We start from the raw sequence: 27344 nt of genomic DNA, 5'->3' as shown, positions 1-27344 counted from the left end.
ATGATATGATGAGGTGTGTGTTCTGCGTCCACAGAGGCCTGGTGATAGCCATGGTGGTCAATCTGATCTAGCCCTTGTGGACACACAGATTGTTGTATTGTGTGTTACACATAATGATATGATGAGGTGTGTGTGTGTGTGTGTGTGTGCTATATTATACTGTATGATATGATGAGGTGTGTGTTCTGCATCCTCAGAGGCCTGGTGATAGCCATGGTGGTCAGTCTGATCTTCATCCTGCTGCTGCGGTTCACTGCTGGCTTCCTGCTCTGGGTCATCATCTTTGGGGTTATCGCTATGGTGGCTTATGGTGTGTATGTGTGTTTAGGGGTGTGTGTGCATGTGTGTGTGCGCGCCCGTGCGTGTGTGTCTGTGTGTGTGTGTGTATTTGTTTGTGTGTGTATGTGTATGTGTGCAGTGTGTGTGTGTATGTGCGCATGTATGGGTGCGTTTGTGTGTTTGTACATATGTGTGTGTATGTGTATGTCTGTGCATATGTGTACATGCGTGTGTGTATTTGTATGTGTCTGTGTGTGTGTGTGTGTGTGTGTGTGTGTGTGCATGTATGGGTGTGTTTGTACATATGTTTGTGTGTGTATGTCTGTGCATATGTGTACATGCGTGTGTGTATCTGTATGTGTGTCTGTGTGTGTGTGTGTGTGTGCAGCATGTGTATGTGTGCGTGTGCATGTATGGGTGTGTTTGTACATATGTGTGTGTGTGTGTGTGTGTATGTCTGTGCATATGTGTACATGCGTGTGTGTATCTGTATGTGTGTGTGTGTGTGTGTGTGTGTGCAGCATGTGTATGTGTGCGTGTGCATGTACGGGTGTGTTTGTACATATGTGTGTGTGTGTGTGTGTGTGTGGGTGTGTGTGTGTGTGCTATCAAGTGTGCCCCAGTGTGCTTGCCAGTGCCCTGACGGTCGTCTCTCTGCGCAGGTATCTGGCACTGCTACTGGGAGTTTGTCACTCTGAGGGGAAAGCCAGACGCCGAAGTCGCCATCTCGGACATTGGATTCCAGACTGACTTCCGTGTTTACCTGGAGCTCAGCCAGACGTGGCTGGTCTTCAGTAAGTGTCCCCATCGACCCTACTGTGATCCAGCCCCTTTTGCTGGGTGGGGCCAGGTCAATACAGTGCCCCTCAATGGGTGGGATCAGGTCAATACAGTGCCCCTCAATGGGTGGGATCAGGTCAATACAGTGCCCCTCAATGGGTGGGATCAGGTCAATACAGTGCCCCTCAATGGGTGGGATCAGGTCAATACAGTGCCCCTCAATGGGTGGGATCAGGTCAATACAGTGCCCCTCAATGGGTGGGATCAGGTCAATACAGTGCCCCTCAATGGGTGGGATCAGGTCAATACAGTGCCCCTCAATGGGTGGGATCAGGTCAATACAGTGCCCCTCAATGGGTGGAGCCATGTGAACACAGTGCCCCTCAATGGGTGGAGCTATGTCAATACAGTGCCCCTCAATGGGTGGAGCCAGGCCATTACAGCATCCTTCAGTGAGTACAGCCATGTCAATAAGGTGCCCCTCAGTGGGCCAAACCTGACACAGCTGCAGTAAAGATTATTGTTCAGGAACCAGAGAATTCTCTAAACTTATAAAGATATAAATCACTATTGTGAGTTCTATCTGTAATGTCATTTCCTTTATGGCTTAAGCATTGGACAAAGGAATCAGCCATTCCATAAATCAAACCACAAACCTTTAAAACACTCCTCTGTGATTTGTGTGTATATTGAGCGGAATGAATCTGACTTCAGTAACAATTTGTTGCTGCATCCATCATGCTAGACCCAACACAAAAACTATTTTTTTTTCCTGTGTTTCTCCTGGATTATTGGCCCACCCTCACCACTGAAAACCATTGTGTACATCTGTTTTCCCATAAGCAGCCGGGGAACCTGTTTTCACTTGCCCGGACAGGGAAGCCAGGGAAAATTGCCCAGAGCGAGCCATTTTTATGTGTCATGTAAACGAGGCCGCTTTGCTTTCATGGGGTTCCTCTCGAAAGTAAACAGGCCTGCTTCGGCCCGGGGAGGGAGTAGAGACCTCATTATTCGCTGAGACGGCATGTGTGGGAGAGAGGTGACGCTCGAGGCTTGAGTTCAGTCCACAGCTCTCTCAACCGATTACCCAGACCGCTAACACGGCTCTTTTACTTGACCTCTGACCCCCTGTCGGCCCCTTTGCAGCCCTGTGTTCTAGCAGTCTGGGCTCTGATCAAGTCTTGCGTCATGCTGTTGCACGACAACCCACACGGCAACGCCAAACACCGAGGCCAAGAGCGTACAGGAAGCTGGCCCCATTATCCCATGGATATGGTTGCTGTTGAAGAATTGGGAGACATATTTGTGTTTCATTTATTCATCACATTTTGATATCGTAGAATAATCCACTTTCATTTTAAAGGGGACGTTTCAGAATTGCACCAGGCAGAAGTTTATTGGTGGAAGGCGTTTTATTGATATTGGGAGCGACTGTAAAATGTGTAAAAATGAAAACAAACAGGGGGAGGCAGTGGCTCATCTCACGCCTGCAGCTCCCCTGTTCCAGTACGGCTTTAATGAAAGCTGTGAAGGGGCTGTCTGATCCCCGTGCAGCAGGCCCGGGCGGAGGGGCGGCAGGCCCAAGCACCTGCCTCTTTTACCCCAAGCGCCTGACGTGCCCCTTCCATTTGACAAAAACAAAATTCTATCTATTAACCTCCTGAGGAAAAAAAAGTTCAAGCGTTTTACATACAGTAATACAAGCGTCTTGGATGACAAAAACATGTTGCAGTGAGAATATTTTCAAAAATATATTTGATTAAATTTTAATTGAATGTCCCTTGTGTTAAGAGAAACACTATTTAGAGCGAAACAATGTATGTCCTCGTTTCAGGACGCAGGGTCTCAGGAGGTTAATATTGTGGCTGTCATTAATTTTCATTCATCCAATTTGGCGAAGTATATTCTGCGCAATAATTGGGTGTCGTAAAAACCCGTTTGAGCACCGGCCTATCAAAAGGTCCCTTCCCAGCAGCCCTGAAAACAGAGCCTGGTGTGACCCCTGCTGGCCCGCGGGGCGAGCGGCGCTGCTGACTCACAGGGAGGGAATGTGAATCCGTTTGGGCAGGAGCCCAGCGCCCCTCGGGCCGGGGGGAGTTTAGGACGGATCGCGCGCCCCCCCCTCACCCCGCTCCTCTGTTGCAGTGATATGCCTCTCCGTCACCGAGATCAGCATCGTGCTGATGCTAATCTTCCTGAGGAACAGGGTCCGCATCGCCATCGCACTGCTCAAGGAGGGCAGCAAGTGAGTGCGCTGAGCGCGGAGCAAACCGGCTTCATCCGGTTCAGGCCACCGCTCCACAAATAACAGTTACAGTTGATTTTGTCTTAAGATGCTTGAATGTCATTTGAATGTCATCTCATTGCAAGTTAGTTTTGTAGTTTATATTATTCACTTTTTAGTCATTGTAAAAAAATTATCCATGGATGCATTAGCGGACGTTTTTTCATAAGAATTGAAAAATGAGCGGAGATTCAAAATATAATATTCAGAGTTACAACTTCAATCTATTTTTATTTATTTAACTATATAGTCATACTGTATATTGGTCTACAGACAGCAGTATCAGTTATATAAAATGTACAATTTGTTGTGATAGTACATGATTATTTTGGTATCCCAATGCATGTGAGTGAAGGAGTGAGTGGGTGAGTGAATAATTGTGAGATTGTGTAAGTGAGTGAGTGAATGATTGTGAGATTGTGTGAGTGAGTGAGTGAGTGAGTGAGTGTGGTGAGTGAGTGAGTGAGGGAGTGAGTGAATAACAGATTGTGTGAGTGAGTGAGTGAGTGAGTGAGTGTGTGTGGTGAGTGAGTGAGTGAGTGAGGGAGTGAGTGAGTGAATAACTGAGATTGTGTGAGTGAGTGAGTGAGTGTGGTGAGTGAGTGAGTGAGTGAGGGAGTGAGTGAATAACTGAGATTGTGTGAGTGAGTGAGTGAGTGAGTGTGGTGAGTGAGTGAGTGAGGGAGTGAGTGAATAACTGAGATTGTGTGAGTGAGTGAGTGAGTTCACTTTTTCTGACTGATTTCTCTTCGGTGCAGGGCCATTGGCTACATCATGTCTACTCTTTTCTACCCCATCATCACCTTCCTGCTTCTGGCCGTCTGCATCTCCTATTGGGCAGTTACTGCAGTGTATCCTCCCCTGTGGACCTGTCAATCAATCAATCTGTCATGCTATCTGTCAACTTTTCCACCTACATTTTTCAGGTTCCATGGTGATCATTCCAATTGAAGTTTTCTGTGATGCGCTATCCAGGATATTTCAGGTTATTTGATATTAATCAGGTTCACTATATTTATAGGATGTTATGTTGACAATCGTTTGGGTGGGGATCACGGGAGCTTAAATCCACATGCAAAACATTTCTTGCCATTATGATTTGTATGTTTTGTGAAAAACAGTTATGGCTAAAGCATTTTTCAAATTGACTTACACAAATGAATGTCAAATAGCACATTTATTTTTAGATCATCGCTGTCTGCGTGATGCCTATTTGAGGGGGGAAGGGCATTTATTATAAATTCAGGATTTATTCAGGCGTGCTGAGTATTTGAATAAATATGGCACATATACTTTCAAGCTTCGAGACTGAACTGTAAAAGCTGAGATGACTTGTTTGTTTTTCATGAGGCACTATCTGTATTTTCTGTCGAGATGGAACTATCTCCTGAGCCTGTTATTTATCTGCCAAGAATATTAAAAGAAACGAAAAGGTTTCAGTTTTATAAGTCCAGTTTCTGCCGTGTCTGTATACCGGTTCTGTCTATATCTGGGAGGTACAACATTTTTTGCCTTGCGTCCATGTCAGATTAATGATACAGTACAGTAGACAAGATACTGATCTTTGTGTGAGAAACTGATATGACCCTTTGAAATTTGTAAAGCTTTGAAGTGAAGAATTCAAAAACATCTTCAATTGGCGAGCCTAAACGCGATGAATGGCCTGCGCTCGTCATCAAATATCCCCACATTCTTACAGTTCCTTCTTCTTCTCTTCTTTTGAAATGAATCCTGCCTGTTCTAATGCAAAGCAGGCCCACATACCCCCCGCCACTTTCTCAGCCTGTGCGTCCTTAACCGGAGTTCACCGCAGATTTTTGGCTTCCTCCGGCGAGGCGGTCTACAAAGTGATGCCGGCGCAGCCTAACTGCATGTACGCTAACCTCACCTGTGACCCCGAGGTAAGTCCCTCCCTCCTCCCCAAGATTCACACTCCCATTGGACTGATCCGCTCTGAATCGCCCAATAGAAGGCTGGAATGTAAACACAGCCTGTTTGCTGCCAGCTGTGGGTGTTGATATGCAGGTGTGCCCCCCTCCCCTGCTTCCCACGGGCCCCGCCCGTTACCTTTCGTGGCACGGTCACAGCAGTTACGTTTCCATTTCAGACCGACAGTGGTGTGTGTGTCTGTGTGTGAATGTGTGTGTGTGAGTATGATTGTGTGAGTGTGTGTGTATGTGTGTGTGAATGTGTGTGTGCGAGTATGATTGTGTGAGTATGTGACTGTATGATAGTGTGAGTGTGTGTATGTGTGTGTGTGTGTATGTGTGTGACTATGATAGTGTGTGTGTGTATGTCTGTATGATAGTGTGTGTATGTGTGTGTGTGTGTGTGTGTGTGAGAGAGTGTAAGTGTGTGTGAGTATGTGTGTGTGTGAGTGTGTATGTGTGTGTGTGTGAATGTGTGTGTGAGTGTGTATGATAGTGTGTGTGTGTGTGTATGTGTGTATGATAGTGTGCGTATGTGTGTGTGTGTGAGTATGTGTGTGTGTGTGAGTGTGTGCAGAGATAGGAATCTGAGCTCTATTGTTTGTTGCCAATAGCACTGGGATGTCTCGGGTTTTCGGGTGAAATACACGCCATGCAGTACACCTGTACAGGCCTGCTGTAAAATGAACAGAGGGGTGTGGACAAGCACCCGTGTCACCACTGAACAGAATGTTCCGGAGCAAAGAGATCCACAGTTATAAAAGTGTTTTGAACCTTCAACTAACTTTTCTCACCCAATGGAGCTGATCCATTTCAAAATATTTATAATTTATTGCCAGGTGTTCCAGTTCATGCATATGGGATTATGACAAAAGCTATTAAATACATTATGAAGAATTCCATAAACCTGCCATATTTCTGAGAAATCATTGCATATTAATATAACTATGTATAATTGTTTATTTATTAGAACATAAATAGAAGCAATAGATAGGTACTCTATTGTCCACCTTTGTGGAAATTTGCATGCGGTTTCCCCATAGTTATGGTAAAAATACAGGCTACAAAAAACACAATGCTGTCAATATGGGCTCAAACAACACAGACCACAAACTAGCCAATACATAGGCAGCACAACACACCAGTAACTTTGCAAAGTGTCTCCCTGTGAAAACTGAAAAAGTGCGTTGGTTTTTGCCATGTGTCTGCAGACCTTCAACAAGACCAACGTCACCAAGGTGTGTCCCGGGTCCCAGTGCACCTTTGCGTTCTACGGCGGTGAGAGCCTCTACCACCGCTACATCTTCATCCTGCAGCTCTGCAACCTCCTGGTCTTCCTCTGGCTGGTCAACTTCACCATCGCTCTGGGGCAGTGCACCCTGGCCGGGGCCTTCGCCTCCTACTACTGGGCCCTGAAGAAGCCGGCCGACATCCCGCCATGTCCGCTCTTCTCCTCCTTCGGCAGGGCCATACGGTACGCCACACACCCCCAGGCAGGCCCGTAACTACCACTGAGCACACTGAGGTCATGACCTCTGTATTTTTTTTGTATGTGTGTATGTGTGTGAGTTCATGACCTCATTATTTTAATAATATATTTTTAATCTAAGCAAATCTTAAAATTTTCACTTGATGCATTTCATCGTTAAAATGTTCTTCCAGGGAGTCTCCCCACTGTACTGCGTACGGCCCTGCCCCCAGTGAATCTGTAATACTGTTATCTGTAGCACCTTTCATACGTGTGTGGGAGACAGGTGTGGACGAGCACCTGTATCACCGCTGGACAGAATGTTCTGGAACAAAGAGAGCCACGGTTCTAAAATTGTTTTGACCCTTCTAACTTTTCTCACCCAGTTTAAATGAATGGAGCTCATCTTTTTTGAAAATGTTTATAATTTATTGCCAGGTGTTCCAGTTCAGGCATATGGGATTATGACAAAAGCTGTTGAATAGTTTTGATGATAAAGAATTTCATGAACCTACCACATACTGCAGGGGAATTCTGTATCATTACACATTAATGTAACTTGTCATTTTGTTGTTTATTTGTTAGAATGCAATGTATTTAAGTGAAACTGTTTTTTGTACACCTACTTATTCATGCGATTATCTAATTGTGTGGCAGCATTGCAAGGCATGAAATCATGCAGATACGGGTCAGGGGCTTCAGTTAATTTTCACATCAATCATCAGGATGGAGAAAAAATGTGATCTAAGTTACTTTGATCATGGAATTGTTATTGATGCCAGACAGGGTGATTTGAGTATCTCAGAAACTGCTGACCTGTTGTTTGTCTGCGGGCAGAAACATGAGAGAGGTCTGAGGGGAAGACTGATCAAAGCTGACAGGAAGATGACAGTAATGCAAATAATCACACACACACAATGCATCAAACCTCTGGTGCATATGCTGCAGCAGCAGAAGACCTCATGAGTCTGAAAAATAAGTCTAATAAATACCTAATAAAGTGCTCACTGAGTGTAGATCTGTACCGCATTAGTTTCTGCTCTTTATGCCTTTTTTATGAACAAATTATATATAAATGTTGGGGCATGTCAATGTACTATAAATATTAGGATAATGCCCTTTTGTAAAGTGAGACCGTTTTAAATGTTAGTCAGCTGTTATATTGGATTGTATTAAATTAGGTTCTAAGTCATGCAACAGCAGTTGGCTTTCTACATTCTGACATATGGAGCAGTACAACAACATGATCTTTATCCCAATTTGGAAAGTCCACTTCAAATTAGAACCTATTGTACATGTCAGACTCGTGCTCCTTGAGTCCACAAAGCGTACCAATGAAAGTGAAATGATTGAATTAGTGGCTATAATTTGTAATTAGAGATATTTTGAGTAAATGAGCCACATTCAATCAGAATTGATCTCTGGCGGTGTTTCTGCAGAAAGTGTGCGATCTGAAAAGGGTATTTACTGCTCCTGATTTTTGGGCTCTTGATTGGATCACACATCTCCTGGGGTTTGTGTTTCAGTAAGGCTGCAGGAAAGGCTTTTGGGAGAACTGTCTGAGCTGAATCTAAAATGGAGACGTGTCCCTCTGTCCCAGGTACCATACAGGGTCCATGGCGTTCGGCTCCCTCATCCTGGCCATCGTCCAGCTGATCCGCATCGTCCTGGAGTACCTGGACCACAAACTCAAAGGTGAGTCTCACCTGCGCTCAGGGTCCGGCCCTCTCTCCCAGTGCCTCGCAGTCCGGGGCCAGAAACGACTCCATTTTGGTTCAGCCAATTCCATAATTTAACTGAAATGAACGTTCAATGAGCTGTGCACGTTGCACTCGCATATTTGTGATCTGACGCAATAAAGGGTTTATTAATTGCATTTGAGCTAATTTCCTGAGTGGATTGAACCGAAACGGACGTTTCTCAGAGTCTGAATGTGAAGTCTGTTCAGCACACTCACTGTAGGCCAGAGCAGGGCATACCTCTATGGCTTCAGTGCTCTGTAAACACCCAGGATTACATAACGCAATGTGCTAATAATCTAAATCATAATCATAATGTAAAAACATAAATGTTTTTCTTCGGGTAGTGAATAGCTTTAATAAGAGGAAATCTGCGTTCCCCTTGGGCTGCACGGTTCTGCTCACAGAGATCATAATTGTGTTTGCTCAGCTCAGAGCTGTTGTTTATTGTTTATCTCACTCTTATTTCAGGTGTTTAGCAGCTGGTAACTGTGATTAGGAGGGGATATTATTCTTAGATTCACTGCACTGTAATGTTTCTTACCTTACGTGTGGTCTTGCTGGAGAATGGTTATGCATCGTTAGATGTGCTTAAGTAAAAACATGTATGTAGTTTTCCATATGTGTTATGCACTTGTATGTTCTATGTCCTCTGGAGGGAACATAAGGGTATCAACTCAATTATTTCATGACAAGCAGATCAGGAGATTTTATAAACACTTGTGTTGTAATTTAAAGGAACAGATATTGCACTATGATTCCCTTTTACAGTTTGGCAGGAAATAAAAACAGCTTCTGTAATGGCTCATTTTGTCCTTTTGAGGGCACTGTTTGTGAGGAGACCTGATCAGTCGTGTGTGTGTGTGTGTGTGTGTGTGTGTTTTTCAGGAGCCCAGAATGTATTCGCTCGCTTCCTGCTCTGCTGTCTCAAGTGCTGCTTCTGGTGTCTGGAGCACTTCATCAGATTCATGAACAGAAATGCATACATAATGGTGAGTGTTTGTGTGTGTGTGTGTGTGTTTGTAGGTGTGTGTGTTTGTGTGTGTGCGCATGTTTGTCTGCATATGTGTTTGTGTGTGCATGTGCGTGTTTGTGTGTGTGCATGTGTGTGAAATGTGCGTGTTTGTGTGCATATGCGTTTGTGTGTGTTTGTTGGTGTGTGTGTTTGTCTGTGTGTGCATGTGTGCGTTTGTGTGTGTGTGTGTGCATGTGCGTGTTTGTGTGTGTGTGTTTGTAGGTGTGCGTGTTTGGGTTTGTGTTTGTGTGCATGCGTGTGCATATGCTTGTTTGAGTGCATATGCGTTGGTGTGTGTGTCTGTTTTAGGTGTGTGTGTTTGTGTATGTGTGCATGTGTGTGTGTGTGTGTGTGTTTGTGTATGTGTGCATGTGTGTGTGTGCATATGTGTGTGTGTGTGTGTGTTTGTGTATGTGTGCATGTGTGTGTGTGTGTGTGTGTTTGTGTATGTGTGCATGTGTGTGTGTGCATATGTGTGTGTGTGTGTGTGTGTTTGTATATGTGTGCGTGTGTGTGTGTGTGTGTGTGTGTGTGTGCGTGTGTGTGTGTGTGTGTGTGTGTGTGTGTGTGTGTGCATGTGTGTGTGTGTTTGTATATGTGTGTGTGTGTGTTTGTGTATGTGTGCATGTGTGTGTGTGTTTGTATATGTGTGTGTATGTGTATGTGTGTGTGTGTGTGTGTGTGTATGTGTGTGTGTGTGTATGTGTGTGTGTGTGTGTGTGTGTGTGTGTGTGTGTGTGTGTATGTGTGTGTATGTGTGTGTGTGTGTGTGTGTGTGTGTGTGTGTGTGTGAGAGGAGTCGGAGTGGGATGCATTAGAGCTGCCACCAGCCTTACACTACCTCTTCCCTTCAGAGGAAAAAACTTTACAAGTCTTATAGGATGACAGAGAGCGGATTTTATTCTTCATGACAGAAGCCAAGTGAGGTGAAAGCGATCAGGGCAGGAACACTGCTGCATCTACTTCAATTTCAAAATGAAGGATCAAGAGGCTTGTTAATTCAATTATTATAACTACGGAAAATCTAAAGTGGAAAAGCTATTTGCTTCTTGTTATAATTCGCGCAGATAATGTCTGTGTGTATTATAAGGGCAGTTGAACTTCACTAATCTGATTGGACCACCCTCCTGTCAATCTCCCTCTCTCCAGATTGCGTTGCACGGGAAGAACTTCTGCACATCAGCCAGGGAGGCCTTCTTCCTGTTGATGAGGAACGTAGTGAGGTAAGGGCCTTCTGAAGCCTGGGGCTGGATTAGGTGATAGTCTGCCCTGGGTGGCACCTGACTGGGGTCTCCTCTCTTCTGCAGGGTGGCGGTGCTGGACAAGGTGACCGACTTCCTGCTCTTCCTAGGCAAAGTGCTAATCGCAGCGAGTGTGGGTAAGTGCCCTGCTTCTCACACACCTTTTATTTTTAATTGGGGAACCATTAACCGTTAATCTACCCTTACATTTACATTTACATTTTAGTCATTTGGCAGACGCTTTTAATCCAAAGCGACTTACAAGTGCATAGGTTCTACCATAAGTCAGAGCATCACATCCAGAAACTAGCAAAATACACAGGAAATGCTGTTGTAAACATAGTTGTCATCAGAAGTGCATTTTCTTTCTTTTTTTTTTCTTTTTTTTTTGGGGGGGGGGGGGGGGGGGGGTTAGACAAGGATAGGGATATCAGAAAGGAGGGGCAGGGGAAATCAGGAGGGAGGACTAAGGTAGAGTTTTGAGTCTGCGTCGAAATAGGGGGAGGGATTCTGCTGTTCTGACAGTGGTAGGCAAGTCATTCCACCACTGAGGAACCAGAACGGAAAACAGGCGTGAACGTGCAGCTCGACCGCCAGGTGCACGTAGAGAGGGAACCGTAAGGCGACCAGAGCTGGCAGACCGGAGTGGTCTAGCTGGGGAGTAGGGAGTGATCAGGGATTGTATGTAAGGTGGGGCAGTCCCCTTAGCAGCCTGAAATGCCAACACTAGGGCCTTGAATCGGATGCGTGCGGCAATAGGAAGCCAGTGGAGGCCAATGAGAAGCGGGGTGACATGAGCCGACCTGGGCTGACTGGTGATCAGGGGGGCTGCAGCATTCTGGACCAGCTGGAGGGGCTTGATGGCACACGCTGGGAGACCGGCTAGGAGGGAGTTGCAGTAATCCAGCGGGAAGCTGGAGCGGGAAATGACGAGCGCCTGGACTAGGAGCTGGGTGGCTTTCTCAGTCAGGAGATGACGGATACGGCGTATATTATACAGAAAGAACCTGCAGGTTCTGGCAGTGGAGGATACTTGTGGAGCCAGGGTGAGGCAGTTATCAAGAGTGACCCCAAGATTATTTGCCGTACGGGAGGAGGAAACTACAAAGTCCTCAACAGTCAATGAGAGGTCGATTGACGGAGAGGACTTAGCAGGGATGTAGAGAAGCTCAGTTTTGGCAAGGTTGAGCTTCTGGTGATGGGAAGTCATCCACGCAGATGACCCTTGTATCAAAACCTTGCTTGTGTTGTTTATACAACTGACCTCCTTTGATTTTAACCTTTCATTCATTTTTTTTACACTTGAGTGCAAAGGTTTATGTGAAATGGGGAAATTTTAGCATGAAAAATGAATGGATTCTGAACCTGATCTGCCATTGTACTTCAGTTTCACTGAGAAAACCTAAATTAATGATACTGTATTAAAAATGTATCTAAATATGTAATTGATATTGGGATGTAAACCTGTACGCTCTGGTCAGGCAAAGCTTACTGCTTAGCAACAGTAATTTTGTTAATGGGCACTGACATTAAAGTTAAATTCATATAGACGCAGCTTTTCTTATACCAATTCTAACAGCACAACGTTGGTGTGGACTGTGTTTCACAATTCTAACAGCACAACGTTGGTGTTGACTGTGTGTTTCACAATTCTAACAGTACAACGTTGGTGTGGACTGTGTGTTTCACAATTCTAACAGTACAACATTGATGTCGACTATGTGTTTCAAAATTCTAACAGTACAACGTTGATGTCGACTGTGTTTCAGGTGTCCTTGCCTTCTTTTTCTTCACCCGCAAGATCCCCCTAGTTCAGCAAGAAGTGCCAGAGCTCAATTATTACTGGGTGCCATTACTGGTAAGAGACAGGAACAGTGAAATAAGCCTTGGGTGTGCCGCTATGTACAATTTTCATTCGCGCTTCATATGGTGGGAAACATTTCTTTTATAATAAAATTAAGGGAGTTATCTGGAGAAAGTATGATTTTGCATGCAGTAGATATACTTTAAATCATATAAAGTGCAATTACATGTGCATTGATGTTCTTCTTTTTCGTTGGCAGACAGTGATATTTGGGTCCTACCTGATTGCGCATGGCTTCTTTAGCGTCTATGCAATGTGTGTGGACACCTTGTTTCTCTGTTTCTGTGAGTATACCCCTCGTTCCATTATAACACACGACTCGGGTTGTACTAATCCAGCCCTTTGTTTATTGTGTATTGTCATTGTAAGTCCCTATAAGCGATGAGCATCGGCTAAATGCCGAAAAACAGAAATGTAAAATGTATGATGTGTTACAACTCTATAACTGAAGAGCAAAACAAATACCTTCATGTGTCTTTACATAAGAACACCGTTGAAAGCTCCAGTTGAAAAGTTTGGTTTCATCGTACTCATATAATAAAATAGCAGCAGTTACAGAATCACTTTTCCACTCCTTAAACTTTGCTTTGGCTTTAGGGCTTTAATACCGTGCACTGGTGTTAACACTTTGACTGCTTTGTCGTGGCCTTCTGTCCAGCATGTCCTGTGCACCTTGTCCTCCTTTTACCTCGGTGGTACTAATGCCTTTTTCTTTTTTATTTCTCTGTTCTGTCTGCTCCCCTTCCTTCCTTCATCCCTCTGTCCTTCCTGGGACCCGTCTCGCCCCTCCACCTCCTCCAGGTGAAGACTTGGAGAGAAATGACGGGACTCCCGAAAAACCTTTCTTCATGTCCCCTGGCCTGCACAGAATTCTGGGAAAAAATGACCAGAGTCCTAAAAAGTCCAAGGGCTAACTGCCCCCCCTACCCCCCACCCACCCCCGGGGCAGGGCATTCTAGCCCCGCCCCAGATAGCTTTACTAATTTGTGATATTTAGCATGCTTTAAAGTGACTTGTTGCCGAAATCTGGCTGTGCTGTTAACGGAACTGATTTAGTGTTAAAGAGAAATTAGCAGCCCCAGGCCGTGAAGGAACCTTGTACTATGACAAAACGAGAGAAAGCGAGAGATGGCTCCATTCGTCTCTTACCTGTTTTGGGTGCTGATTACCTGTCTTGTATTACTCTTCGTACTGCGTAACGCTGCCTTACCCATTGCAACCTACTGGGTTCGTATTAGCAGGTGGCGTTGTAAGCGATCTGTACTGTGACTACCTACCCTGAAAGAGCGGGGTTAAGATCCCGGACAAGCTCCGGACTGATGCTCTTTCACAGCTCTCTCTGAGAAAAGGCAGAGGGCCTTGTCTGTATATGGAACCGGTCAAGAGCGGCCGACCCCAATCTCAGTCCCGCTGGTTCTCACTCAACCTGACCCCTTTACATCCGTTGGCGTGTGGAGACACTGATTGGACACTACCATCTCCACCATGGGAGGTGCACTCTCAAGAGACAGAAATCAGTGAACCTCAGTCTGCCCACAGTCTCCACCAGTGGCTCGGTGAGGAAACAATCAGCTTTGGAGAGCATTTTCATAACGGTCAGAAATGGGTTGTAATTACACTTTTGTGTGGAGTTTACTTCTCATTCAGACACCTGGTCTCTGACGTGACTCATCCAGATGAAGAGATTGAAAAACCCATCGCAGGGAGCTGACATAATGCAACGCAGACTGCAAATCAACCTTAGAAAATCTTTCAGGTTCAGTTACCGGTCTCTTCCATGTGAAGGGACAGGCATTGCTTTGAAATTACATCATAACTATGACAATGGTACTATATGTCTGTATGTGTTTACTCGACCTGGTGTTGTTGCAGTTTGATATGAGAACGCTTGGCTGGGGGATGTGGTGCGTCTCATTGTGCAATGTTTTGACTAGTCCGTGTTTCACATAAGGGCTCTCTAGAGTTGAAGAACTGGACCATTCTCCTCTGTGAATTGTGACTGGCAGTCAGCCAGACCTGGGCCAGGTTTATGTCCTACGGAGCAGAGGAAAGGGGTGTATTTTCCACCATGTGTCATGGTTTTGGTGGAACTCATTGGCATGGCACTCAGGACCTACCGCTGAAGCGCACAGCATTGTGGGAAGGTTGCCCCTGCTCTGCTGCACGGAATCTGCGGCCCGAACGGGTCAAAGGTCAGCGGTGAGAATCGGTTGACCAATCATGTCTTGGATTCATACACCGTGACGTGGGAACGGACGTCTTAATAATCCACCGCGTGCCGCTTGATGGAAGCGTTACAGAACTTACGATTCTTCACGAGCGCAGTTTCCGTTCATGTCCCTGCTGGGTGCTCGGTGTGATATGGAACTCTGTGATTTAAGGTGACATTTTAAAGGTCGTACACATCAGATGTTAAAGAGTCACTGAAATGAATTACAAATTGGTAAGAACGGAACATTTGCAATTTTTTTTACTTACAAGATAAAGACAACTTCCTAGATTCATTATATGCACCCTAACCCCTGGTTAAAGTTCACATATTAATGTACAAAGGGTTCTTTTGTCATTCCAAATACGATTTAAACAGAGCCTGTGAATTCAGGAGATCTGATGTATGTTTTAGATAAACTACAGTTTCTAGTTAATGTGCCTAGTTGAAAACAAGGAGAAAGTTTTTGTTTATTTAACACTGAACACCTTTTGAAATACAGTTTATAAAAGGATGACAAAGCCATTTTTGGTAATTTTGTACTGGGTGGTACAGACTAAAGTGCTACATTTTTTATAATACTGATTATTATATTCTTGTTTTTTTTGTAAGTTTTGGGGGGTATTTATTGTCTTTGTAATGAGAATTTTTTGTAAAAAAAAAAAAGAAAAAAGTCAATGAAAATGTCAATTCATTTTTTCTAAATAAATTATGGCTTACATATTGTGCTGAATGTGTTAAGGTGCATTTTGTATTGCCTTTGCCTCCTAAGCTTTGCTTAAAAACAATGCTACATACCCAATTCCCATGCCAAGAAAGGTGCTTCACATACCAGTTATTTGTCGTGCTCACTGATCGGATTATGGTGATTATATCTGCTCATGACCTCAGCGTGAGCACCAGTGCCTTCCCCTGGGAGTGGATGCCCCTCCCCAAACCAGTGTTGGACCCTGATCTCTAACAGCACCGGTTTGCCCATGTGTCCACTGGTGGCCCTTCATATCCTTTTACATACTGCAACTAGACCGAAGACGTTTAAGTAAGGACTGGTTTCTGGAAGTTTTATGGTTCGCAATTCATTTTCGGCCTCTCTCATCATGGACCTGTTGCGGTCTCATTGTAGATTTTCACTTTTATTTCATACCACCAAAACACGATTTCTGCACTTCCTTTCAAATCTTCAAAATTGACCAATGTACGTCTGAAAGGGACATAAACGTTAGTGCAGTGGTTCCCAAAAGCTTTTTCTGGGACTGCTGCACACTGTAAGGTCAACCACATCATTAATTTTATTATGAGCAACTGTAATTACTGGGGACTGGCGCCGGGCCACAGACCAGTGTTTGTGAACCATGGCCATAGCACATTCTCTTCGGGAAACTGACTTATATTGTAGATACTGAAGGTGTATCCCCATTGAAAGGACTGAATCAGGCTTAAAACTGCGGTTTGAACTCGTTTCACCTCGTTCTGTGCATAAATGCGGCCTTTATCCCCGCCTCCAGTGCTGGACCTGGAGAAGAACGATGGGTCCGTGGCACGGCCACACTACATGGGCAGCTCTCTGAGACGGATCCTGAGGAAGAGGAGGAGGAGGAGGAAGGAGAGGTGACCGGGAAAAGGAAAGGCGGAAATCACGGAAAGATCTGCACGCTCTCCCCGACGGCGGCGGAGGCTCCCAGAATGCACTGGGAGCAGCGTGCGCGTCCATGCGCAGGGGGCTGAAGAGAAAACGTGGTCTGTCTGTCTGTCGTGTACACATTCATTACGGTGTACACATTCATTCAGGCCTGCGTGGGAGGTGTTGAATTATGGGAAGGAGTCAGGGGCCTTATGCATAGGGCTATTCCAGGTCTTACTTTTATTGATTTGCATTTGATTTTGTTTCTTAGATTTGTGAAGTGCATTGTGCTGCACACATTTGTATGAAATGCGCTATATAAACTGACTGTTTCAGTGACTAAATCAGATGGCAGTGGAACTGGGAACACAGAGTAAAACCTGGAATGGCACAAGCTGTTTTGTATTATGACTGCCTCCCCAGCTGAAGCGGACTCCAATATATTTTCTGTAAGCCACTTTTATATGTACTTGGTTAATGTAGAGGATGGATTTGCCACTCAAGCTGATCAGTCAGTGCCCCTTGGCCAATTTGTGCATTTAAGCCATTAAATCCACGTAGAAAAAATAAATGTTTAAATAAAATCACATTAGATCCAAAAAGCTGTGTTCTAGGTCAACCACTGAACACACACAACTCTCGGAGGGACCCCAGACTGAACTAATCAACGGTTACATGCCTGACAAGGCTGCCCCTTAAGCCCACAAACCCTTGAGTGAGAGCTCTTATTTTCATCAGAATCAGAATCACTTTCATTGCCAAGTACACTTGTGCCAGGAATTTGAGTTGGTACAGTGGTTTTCCCAACTGGCAGGCTAAATAAACAGACAAGAATTTACATGCAATACATTGCATAAAATACCAACCATAAAAATAAATAGATAAAAATGTACAGAATACAAAAAATAAACATACGGAATATAAATATTGCGGAATATAAAAATCACGTGGCATGTTGTCGCCAATGCTTTTCCGTTTCCGGGCTTGAGGGACTGAGGGATGGTAAAAAGTGGAACCCCAAAATTATCGTTACCGTCGTCCTCACCTTCACCAGTGAATGGCCCAATTACAGTACGTATCTCACTTTGGGTTAGACATGCAATGTAACCAGTGTCATAAGGATTTGCTCGCAATATAAAGATGCAATGCTTATACTTAAAGGATGGACGTTGTTCGCATTCAAATGATCTACTTGTGCAGCAAATATGTACAGTAATTGTGGCCCAATTCGATTATGTCCAATACCCGTGGACACAGAACACAATTTTATTAAACGCATATAAGCGAATTGTAAATGAGTTTTTGTACATGGCTGATAATTAAACAATTTCTTGTGTAAAAATACGTGTCCAGTTACGCCGCAGAAGACCGGCGATTGCGAATACCAACACGTTTTTCGGGAGGCGGCGTTGTTCAGGTAGCCAAATAAACAGCCTAAACAAAAAGGCAAATTAACAGTGAAATGGTTGTACTACAAATACTTGTGGCCCTGATGGTGCCTTGTTATACAATTTCCTAGCTTAATAGATAGGAATGCATTTATGTATCGGTCCTTGTGGCGAGATGGTGATTCTTATTTCTCTTTTAATGTGGCTCGGTAATCCTGTAGCCCTGCAAGTCAATAAACCGAAATATTGCGGCCAGCTGTTCGGGATGATCGTGGATCTGGTGCATCAATGGGTGTTTCAACTAGAACAGGTCTTCGCAGTTTCCACAGCCAAAATTTCATCAATCGCATGAAGGGACAACCATAGCAAATGTCTGAGATCAAGCAACCCTTCTTCAATTCAGTGCATCTCTCACTCTCTCCACTAGGGGGAGCAGCCAGCACACAACTGCCGAAAGCCCACTGTAACATTGACCATACTGCTGAGCAAGTATGTGCAAATGGCAAATATTGTGGAAGTGCATAGCGTGAACAATGATTCACATAAATGGGCTTAAATAACTGTACTGACAGTCCTTCTGTGCAGGTATGAGATTCTGGACTTAACATTATAGATTATACTACAGTTATTTAGATGACACCAAAGTGATTTACAGTCGATAAGACAAAGCAGGGGACAACCCCTCTGGAGCAATGTGGGGCTAAGGGCCTTGCCAAAGGGCTCAACAGCTGTGCAGATGGTATCGCGGCTACATCAGGGCTTGAACCACCAACTTTCAGTACCTTAACCATTAAGCAACAGGCTGCCACGTATGAATAGTCAGTTCGGTGTATTAATTGCCTTCCTAAAGAGTGCAACCGGATGCATTGCAGCATTTTTTTAATTTTTATTACAGGCTTGTATCTTCTTCCAAGGTTAGTTTCCAATCTATATTTTTTATTCTTAGATTAAAATGCATGTGACACAGGAGAAAAAAAAATACTTGACCTAATATGAGCAAACTTCTATTAAAGTACCCATAAAGACTATAAGCATCTGGGAATGCACTGTTCAGTGGAGAATCTGAAACTACAGTCTGTCAGTTAACAATTGAAACAGTATTTTTCCCCACAAGTGCTTGTGTGCAACCATCTTCTGTGACTGTTGAACATAAGAACCCAGACTGTGGTCAAGACACCATTGTACACCAGACTCGTGAGCCCAAAGCGAGCTTTCACAAAATCCTTATGTCAATACAGACTCACTCGTGTGTAACCATCTGCAAGCCCACTTAGCTGGAGTCAGCCGGTTCCCAATTAAAACACAGACTCTTCAAACCCACCCAGCACCGTCGCAAGATCTCGCCACACGCAAGACACCAAAAGAGCAGAGCCGTTTTCCGCAAATAATTAATTTATTTTAAAACAAAGTGCTGTGTCACGTAACATTAAATAAATTAAATGCCATGAATTGATTCACCAATATATAGATTATATATTAAACAAACAAAAAAAAAAGATTTACAATGCCTTTTTTCTTTTTAAACTTTAAACAACACTGAACTTGAATAAATGACGGAAAGGCTGTCCTCCGGCGCAGTGGCGGGAGGCTGGCGGTGTGCGCGAGGTTCACACACGCGCACACACGCGCGCGCACGCGAGGCTGAGGGAGTGCGTGTCCCCTGGTGGCTCTGACCTGAGTGCGGGGCACGGGCGCTCAGGCGTGGCTGATGGGGAGCTGGGCCATGGAGTGCGGCAGCAAGGGCTGGAACACCAGCGACGAGGGCGAGTGCACTGTGAGGAGAGGAGAGGTCAGGGACCCAGAATGCACTTGAAGGGGAAACTAGGGGTTCGTCCCAATGCGAAGTATTGAGTACGAGTTCCCTTATTCAGGAATCCTTCGGAAGTCTCCTGGCTCCTAGCTCCATCAAGGAGCATCTAATGTGGCACAATGTCCTTAATGGTGGATTAAGGACCGAGGGAACGAGGACAGATAAAATAAACTAGGGCCTCGTTTGAATTATTTTATTAATGCTTGTCGCCTCGGCCCTTGAGCGAACTGAAATTCCACCATCTTTAAGGAGATTCTGGTTCCTAATATCAGGGGCGCACAATCTTTTCCAGAAAAGGGCCGGTGTGTGCAGGGTTTTGTTTTAACTGAGCAGCAGCACACCTGATTCTACTAATTAAATTAAAGTTGATTAGTAGGATCAGGTGTGCAACTGCTTGTGGCAAAAGCCTGCACCCACACCAGCCCATGCTAGAAAGATTGATTTCCCCTGCCTTCAATGCTCCTTGGAGGAGCCAGGCTTCCAGAGAAGACTTCAGTGAGGATACACGGAGGCCTTTGCAGAGGCATTTTTGTATTGTGTGAGGTATAAATAATCCACCTCCTCACATCTACCACAATCTGAAACATAGCAGGACACCCCTACAAGTACAACTGTGTACATCAGGGCAGGCAAACCCTGTTCCTGGAGATATACTATCCTGTGGGCTTTCACTCCAACTCTAAGAAAGCACCTGTCATTCAACAGCTATGATCTCGTTGAGCTGGTAATTAATAGAAACAGATGTGCCAGATTAGAGTTGAAATGAACTTACAGGACAGTAGATCAGGGTTGGAATAGCCCTGGCTTATACCATTCTTATGTATTATAATGAATATTTTATTTCTGTGTCATGTTCCATCCCATATGGGATTATATGACGCATCATTAACCAAACAAATACACATACATAAAGTGCTTTAATCCGCAATACTAATTCTTTAGGACTAACAAAGCCAAGTTTATTTTTTATTTTTTTTAAAAGCAAGAGACTCATTACTGCATAGGAAATACAACCTTCAATATTTAATGACAACCCCTGTCCTTTTAGAACAATCATCGCAGAACAATCTGTTACAAGCCCGCTGACAGGAGATGCAGCTGTGCAGCATCATTACTGACGGACGCCTCGCTGAGCAAGTGCATTCCTTTTGCTGAATGAAAGTGGCCCATTCCTCCGTTCTCACACCATATCTCATCCTTTACATCTCTTCATGCAAGGAGTTAAAACAAGCGATTTGAATCAGCCCAAGGTCACCATTTTACTCTGCACTTAGAGGCTGCATCAACATCAAAAAGGAAACCAGCAATAATATTCCAATTACATTTAGCGCACACACACTGGGTAAAATATATAACGTTACCATCACTTGGCAGATACTCTTATCCAGAGTGACATACAGCAGCAGAGAAGTGTTGTTCTCAGGAAAGACTAGTGCCCTTATATTCCTACCCAAGACAGTGTGCCCACACACACACACACACACACACACACACACACACACACACACACACACACACACACACACACACACACACACACACACACACACACACACACACACACACACACACACACACACACACACACACAGCTCACCGTCCATGTACGAGTGCAGCGCGGTGAGGATGGTTCCGTCCTGCGGCCCGTAGGTGGCGTACTGCATCTCCTCCATCAGGGGAGGGGAGAGCTGGGGCGGCTGCAGAGCGGACATGGGGTTGCCGGAGGAGCCGTGGCTGGGGCTCACGTGCTTCTTGTGCCGGGCCCTGCAGTTCTGGAACCACACCTGAGCGGCACAGACAGAACCGTCACTGTGGGAGCCGCGGAGGGGACCCAGCCGTCCACACCAGTCCCTCCCGCCGTCCTGTTCAAGCAGCACGCCTGTATGAAGTCGCCTGGCGCACTATGGAAACTGGGAGAAGCTCAAACCCCATGAATCACCCAGAGCCTGGAATGCTTAGCATACCGTCTTATTTTTCCCTTACCACCACCGCATTTAAAAAAATAATAAAAAATGTACAAATCTAACTCAGGACCACAAACTATGAAGGGAACCCAAAATATTTCTCTACAGAGAAAAAAATTGTTTATAAAAATTAATTACCTTAAGATTTCTTAAAATTTTACATTTCATGAATTCCCTCTCAAACAAATAACGTCAGATTCATTCTACTATATTTTTTAAATTTACTCAAAGAAAATATTGAAAAATAAAAAGTGATGGAGCACATATGACTAAGCCGATTTAAAAACCAGCAAGTAATCAATCGTAGTTAGTCAGTAATCAAAATGATTTCATCCCTTCAATATCAAAAGGCTGTGCTACAAAATGTAATCCTTCAATGAGCTATATACAAAATACGAGGAAAATCTGAGTCTTATTTTAGAAGGTGTGAACAATACCATAAGCTGTCCTTGGAATATGCCTTCATATGCAACTTGAAAATGAATAAATACATAAATAATATCAAATCGTGCTGTAAAATTTTGCAGCAGCACTTGACTAGATTTTAAAAAATCCATTAGTGCAGACATTTCCAATAATTTTCAATTATGCCAAATGATTCAGAACAGGTTGGTTATTCACTTTGATTGAAGCATCTTTGCACTATGCCTAGTTTGTCTGCAGACACACACACACACACACACACACACACATTTTATAAACAAAACTGGAAAGCACTCAAGCATTCTTTCAGAGGATTAGCATTGTTACTATATTGAGCTCAATTAAATCAATCACTCTGCTTCTAAAAACTGCACACCGTGGGTCCACAAAATCACATGGCGATACACCCAATCACATACCTCCAGCATCACAAGCTCCAAACATCAATTTAAAAAATCTCCAGTATTACCCAGTTCACTCTGAGAAAGGCACTTCTTAATGGCACTTACAGAAGGTAACTTAGTACTGGGGGTACTAAGAGGCACTTTTTATATGAAAAAAAGCCAAATGAATGGTCATGGGTTAGGTCCCCATGAGGAGGAAGCGGGCCTCACCTGTATGACCCTGCGGCTCAGCCCGGTCCTCTCTGCCAGCTTCTGCAGGGTCTGAGCGTCCGGGTTGTTGTCCTGAGCAAACTGGGCCTGCATGACCTGCAGCAGGTCAAAGGTCAGAGGTACAACACATTCATGCGTGTGCAGTCAGAGCATTCACACAGACCATCTAAACTGCTAAGAGTAAAGATTAATTTTGACATTACAAATCAGGGTCAAGGTAAAATTCATTATCCCAGAATGGGGAAATTCAAGTGGTCATGGTACACAAAAGCTAGGTAAAATAAGAATTGAAGTACAATAAAAGCACAAGTCCGCCACTATACCACTTAAAACAAGGGACATAACTACTAGCAATTCGCCCTTTTGTGAAAGTAAAGTGCAGAAACGTAGCAGGAGGCAATCAAAAGCAGTGGCAGAAACTCGAGTTTTTAAAAAGAGGAAACTCAGGTTGACGACAACGCTCCTGTGTGTTTACCTGTAGTTGATCGGCCGTGAAACTTGTGCGCGCCCTCTTGGCTGGTTTAGGTTGGTTCACTTCCTGTTCTGTCGGCATCGCTCCTTCTACATTTACACCATTTCCTGCAATTAGCCCCCAGAAGACCAGGAGGTGCAGTTTGACTTAAGGAAACATGAACACTGACGAGTTGTTTCTAAGCACTCCAAAGTCTCCAACCTTTTTGCATTTACTACATAGCACTACACAGTACAATGTTAAGTGTTAAATCAAGGGTGAAGAGTATATTTTACTCTGAGAGTACGATTGATGTGCGTTGGACTTAAGATTTGAATTAACACTCAATGTCACTGTGCATCCCAAATCCTGTACCATGTCTGAACTTGATGATGGTTCTAATGTGTTCCTTGAATGCATAATGCCCAACATGTTGAATTAATATGCAAAGACAAAACAATATAGGACACACACACACACACACACACACACACACACACACACACACACACACACACACACACACACACACACACACACACACACACACACACACACACACACAGCTCACCGTTCTCCACGGCGCGCTTGAGGTTGTCCAGCATGCAGTCGTAGTGGACCCTGCACAGGACTTTCTCCTCCACCAGAGCGAACTCCTCCCCGGTGGACAGCTGCCGCTTGCAGGAGAAGCAGGCGAAGCAGGCCAAGTGGTAGACGTTCCCCTTGGCCCGCCGAACCCAGTCGGTCGAGTGGATATTCCTGCCACAGCGGGCACACCGCGTCCCATATCTTCTGCACAAGCAGGTTCCAAAAAGCCAGCAATTAAATCATTACCCCCCTTCCCTAAACATGGCCAACAGCAAGAAAAAATACATGCAACTTCCAACACACTTAGTGGAGAATTTGGATAATGTATTGTCCACAGGGATAGTGTATTGTGCCTTAACAGTACATAACATGCAGTGCATCAGAAAATTGCTGAAGCAGGTCTAACACTTCCCTGCTTGGAGTAGAACAGTTATAATAACGCATTCGCAATTACAACAAAAACCCTCAGCATTTCGATTTACTGTACACTTAACTACATTATTCGATTTTAGGACTATAAATCTTATACAAACGTGGTCATGGCGCGCACACACAATTGCACAATTCGGATATTACATTAACCAAGCTAAACGTGTATGATTCTTATTAATCCAAGGACTGTATAGGATTCATGCATTTAGAGGATCGCACAAATACATTTTGTAAAGTGAAAACTATGTCGCACAAACTTATATACACTAAGTTGAAGACTAGCCATTTTCAGAATGAGTCGTCTTATAAACAGAAATGTTATCTACCTGAAATAATCCAGTTTGCAAAACACTTCTTTTTCTTTGATATAACAGCTGGCGTGCCTTCCAAGCGGAGTTCGACACACGCTGCACGAGAGGCACCTCACGTGCCAGCACAAGTCGTTTACCTTAAAAATAATGACCAAATTACAACTGACAGATTTAACGATTAAATGTTGCTAAAACCAAAAGTAACCTACATTCTGTCTCCCTTCCTTCATACCGAATAACTTCCTACAAATCATTTAAATAACTGTCCATACGTACATACAAACTTTACCAAAAATCATAGTTTTAATATTTCTTTCCCCCATTTCGGTTTCAAAATAATATCGCAAACCGGACGGGGTTACACTTAAATACCGGGTTTAAAACACGCGGTACTTTAAACAGCCAATTAACTTCATTAACTTTATAAAGACATCTCATAGAACGAGACTGAATACATTTAATTCACGCGCAAATAATGGCGTCCCCAAAAACTAAAGATGGGTTATACATTTGAAATGGAGCCAAGTCAATGTGATTATATATTGTAGCCTACCACAAATATTACTAAACTACGAATTGGGACACGTCTTACCTTGAGCAGGTATTTGTCAACTATTTCCAGACCACAACTGGTACAAAGTGTTTTTCCAACGAGAGAGACTGAAGCCATACCCTGCGGTGAAGAGGAGGGTGACAGGGAGGAAGACAGGGAGCACGAATCTTCTACAAAAACCTCCTCTGTAGTGCTCTGAATAACAATAACAAAGACATTAATCCGTTAGTTATAACTAAACTTCTTCAAACACATTCGTGGCCTTGTCATGCGAAGTCCATTTCCAAATTGCAGGGTGGGTTTAAGAAACGAGAAAGAAAAAATATTTTACCAGTTCAGTTTCTCCCATGTCTTTTCTGCATCTACCAAAAGCCCCCGTGGCTGCCGCTTCGATATCTTCAGACATGACGAAGAACTAAAAAAAAAATCAAACCGCTTCAGTCAGAGAAGCAAACAGTCACCATTCACTTTCGAAGGGCCTTTTAACCTCTACAGCCAGCCCATAAATACCCAATGCCCTTTCACCATGACAACCCCAGCGATTATTAAGCTGTCATTTAGAAAAGGAGAGATTCTCGCCCTTGCATACAAAAGCAAAAGCCTCTCGACCCAAGTTATCTTTTGTTTATATTCACTTGGGGAATATACTACATTTGGTACTCTGAACTGTTCAAAAGCGAGTTAGTACCCCAACATATCAATTTCTACTGTCAATCAAAACACGCTCGAATCGGTGGGGAAAGGATTTGATTTATTTAATAACAGCAATTAAAAGAACACAAATTGATCACAAATGTCTGAACACGGAAACCCAGAGGCGAATAGAATTAATAGGCTAATTTAAAAAGCTGAGTGTTATTTTCTTCCCCTTGCGCTCTTTTTGTCAATTACAAGAAATGTGGAGCTTTCTTGAAGCAGACCACTGGCTAGCAACCAGCTGCAGGTGATTCACGCTGATTTTTAAAGTGCACTTGGCCAATTAAAGGTAAGGATGTGCAAAGAAGTTGTAGCCTACACCTGAGTGTTTTTAAAGACGCAGTATTCTCACATTCGGACAGGTAGTACGTATGTTTATTTGGATTAGATTTCCTATTTTTGTTGGAGCCCGGAGGGCCAGTTGAAACATTTGTATCACTGTCGTCGTTACCTATAACATTGTCACACAACATTGATGCACTGTAGCAGTAATAGGTCATAGGACTCAGATTGCGCAGTTCTTTCGAAAATAGTCTTCGTGACGACGCCTTTCAAAAAGCCCAAGACATTTTTCTAGTATAATGGCCTACTTCAACCTTAAATTTCACCACGTCAAAGCAACAGAATCGGCGTAAATATTGACATTTTTTTGGCGCATAGAAATGCATGCCAAAGCCCGCAACATTGCATATGCTGTAAAAGTTGTACATGCACACTGCAGAACACATTGTTAAACTGAAAACAACACATTGATATGAATTAAGACGCAACCATCTTTATCAAAGTGCAAAGGATACAATTTCTGTCGTTTCGCTTACCTTATCATTGGACATAGAATTTAATCTATTTTCATTACTCTCCGCTTTGCTACACACCAGCATTTGTTCACTTTTCCAGTACATCGGACTTTCGGATTCGATTGGCTGTCGCATGCCACCAAACACCAAAGGCAAACCCGATTTCAGAAATCCCAAATAATCTCGTTCAAATATCCAGAGGATGGTAGTTACTCTTAGAATCCAATTTTCAGAGCCCGTTCTTATGTCGTTCTCTACCAAAAAAAACTCTGTTTTAATGAGGGTGGAACTCCTATACTTTTCCCTCCCGACTCTCTTGGCCGCACCTCCTTGACTGAAACACACACGCCTTTAGAAGTGGGAGATTGTTGTGAGGAACACGGTATATGAAACCGAAGTCAGGAAATGCCGCAGCCACTTCTAACTGACTTTATCGCTCATCATTTGACAAGCTCCACTGATAACACAAAACAAACACTAGTGTAGGCTACCATAGCACATTGTATATAACTTAAAAGGTATAAAATGAGAAAGGGAAATAAGCTATTATTCATATTTGAGTTCTTTTTGTTTTTAGTCGACTCGTCACACAATTCGCTCTGTTCTAAACGTGCTTTCTTTATTCTTTAACACTATCTGGCACAGCCGTAACCGTTCTTTTAATTCTGTGCCATTAAGATTAACCTGACGCATCTGGATGCAAGGATGACGGGTCTGTCTGCTAGGCTATTACCGACCAGCTGCACTTGCTTAGCGATACCTTCGAACAATAGCATCACTATTGGAACCTGCTGATGTTGGGGAGAGATTAGACAAAGTCAATTGAATTCAGCATGTCATCCACACGTTACGGTGAAACGTTTATTAGTTACCGCGATTATTTTATGCA

The 27344-nt window shown here is 43.8% G+C and overlaps 2 protein-coding genes across 5 annotated transcripts in view; one reads left to right on the top strand and one right to left on the bottom strand.

The window, feature by feature from the left end:
- Positions 1 to 17247, top strand: part of slc44a5a (solute carrier family 44 member 5a) — a 103153-nt gene extending 85906 nt beyond the window's left edge. The window contains exons 10-22 of one of the 2 annotated variants that reach the window (XM_061243512.1): positions 198 to 310; positions 942 to 1073; positions 3205 to 3304; positions 4102 to 4194; positions 5157 to 5244; positions 6483 to 6745; positions 8340 to 8434; positions 9367 to 9470; positions 10643 to 10716; positions 10801 to 10871; positions 12504 to 12592; positions 12798 to 12882; positions 16313 to 17247. In XM_061243512.1, coding sequence (XP_061099496.1) covers positions 198 to 310; positions 942 to 1073; positions 3205 to 3304; positions 4102 to 4194; positions 5157 to 5244; positions 6483 to 6745; positions 8340 to 8434; positions 9367 to 9470; positions 10643 to 10716; positions 10801 to 10871; positions 12504 to 12592; positions 12798 to 12882; positions 16313 to 16419 — 1414 coding nt within the window. In that variant the 3' untranslated portion in view covers positions 16420 to 17247. Of the gene's footprint in view, positions 1 to 197; positions 311 to 941; positions 1074 to 3204; positions 3305 to 4101; positions 4195 to 5156; positions 5245 to 6482; positions 6746 to 8339; positions 8435 to 9366; positions 9471 to 10642; positions 10717 to 10800; positions 10872 to 12503; positions 12593 to 12797; positions 12883 to 13399; positions 15536 to 16312 lie in introns of those variants that run through there. The other variant, XM_061243511.1, reaches the window with a different exon arrangement.
- Positions 17248 to 19332: 2085 nt separating this feature from the next.
- On the bottom strand, positions 19333 to 27107 carry lhx8a (LIM homeobox 8a). Of its 3 annotated transcripts, none has more exons than XM_061242995.1 (9): positions 26477 to 27107; positions 25294 to 25377; positions 25002 to 25157; positions 24425 to 24546; positions 23650 to 23870; positions 23103 to 23188; positions 22628 to 22723; positions 21224 to 21410; positions 19333 to 19588 (listed from the first exon to the last, which is right to left on the bottom strand). In XM_061242995.1, exons 1-9 carry the CDS (start codon positions 26588 to 26590, stop codon positions 19512 to 19514), a joined length of 1143 nt encoding a protein of 380 aa, XP_061098979.1. In that variant the 5' UTR covers positions 26591 to 27107; the 3' UTR covers positions 19333 to 19511. The 3 variants fall into 3 exon arrangements, with proteins under 3 accessions (XP_061098979.1, XP_061098978.1, XP_061098976.1); XM_061242994.1 differs by having other exon boundaries at positions 19334 to 19588; positions 23103 to 23206; positions 23650 to 23867; positions 26477 to 27097; XM_061242992.1 differs by having other exon boundaries at positions 19334 to 19588; positions 23103 to 23206; positions 26477 to 27096.
- Between the last annotated feature and the right edge of the window lie 237 nt (positions 27108 to 27344).

This window comes from Conger conger, chromosome 5, assembly GCF_963514075.1.
Source record: "Conger conger chromosome 5, fConCon1.1, whole genome shotgun sequence".
In the NCBI taxonomy this organism is placed as follows: Eukaryota; Metazoa; Chordata; class Actinopteri; order Anguilliformes; family Congridae; genus Conger; species Conger conger.
The sequence above is the reverse complement of the archived record's forward strand: the minus strand, read 5'-3'. Positions and strand labels throughout refer to the sequence as shown.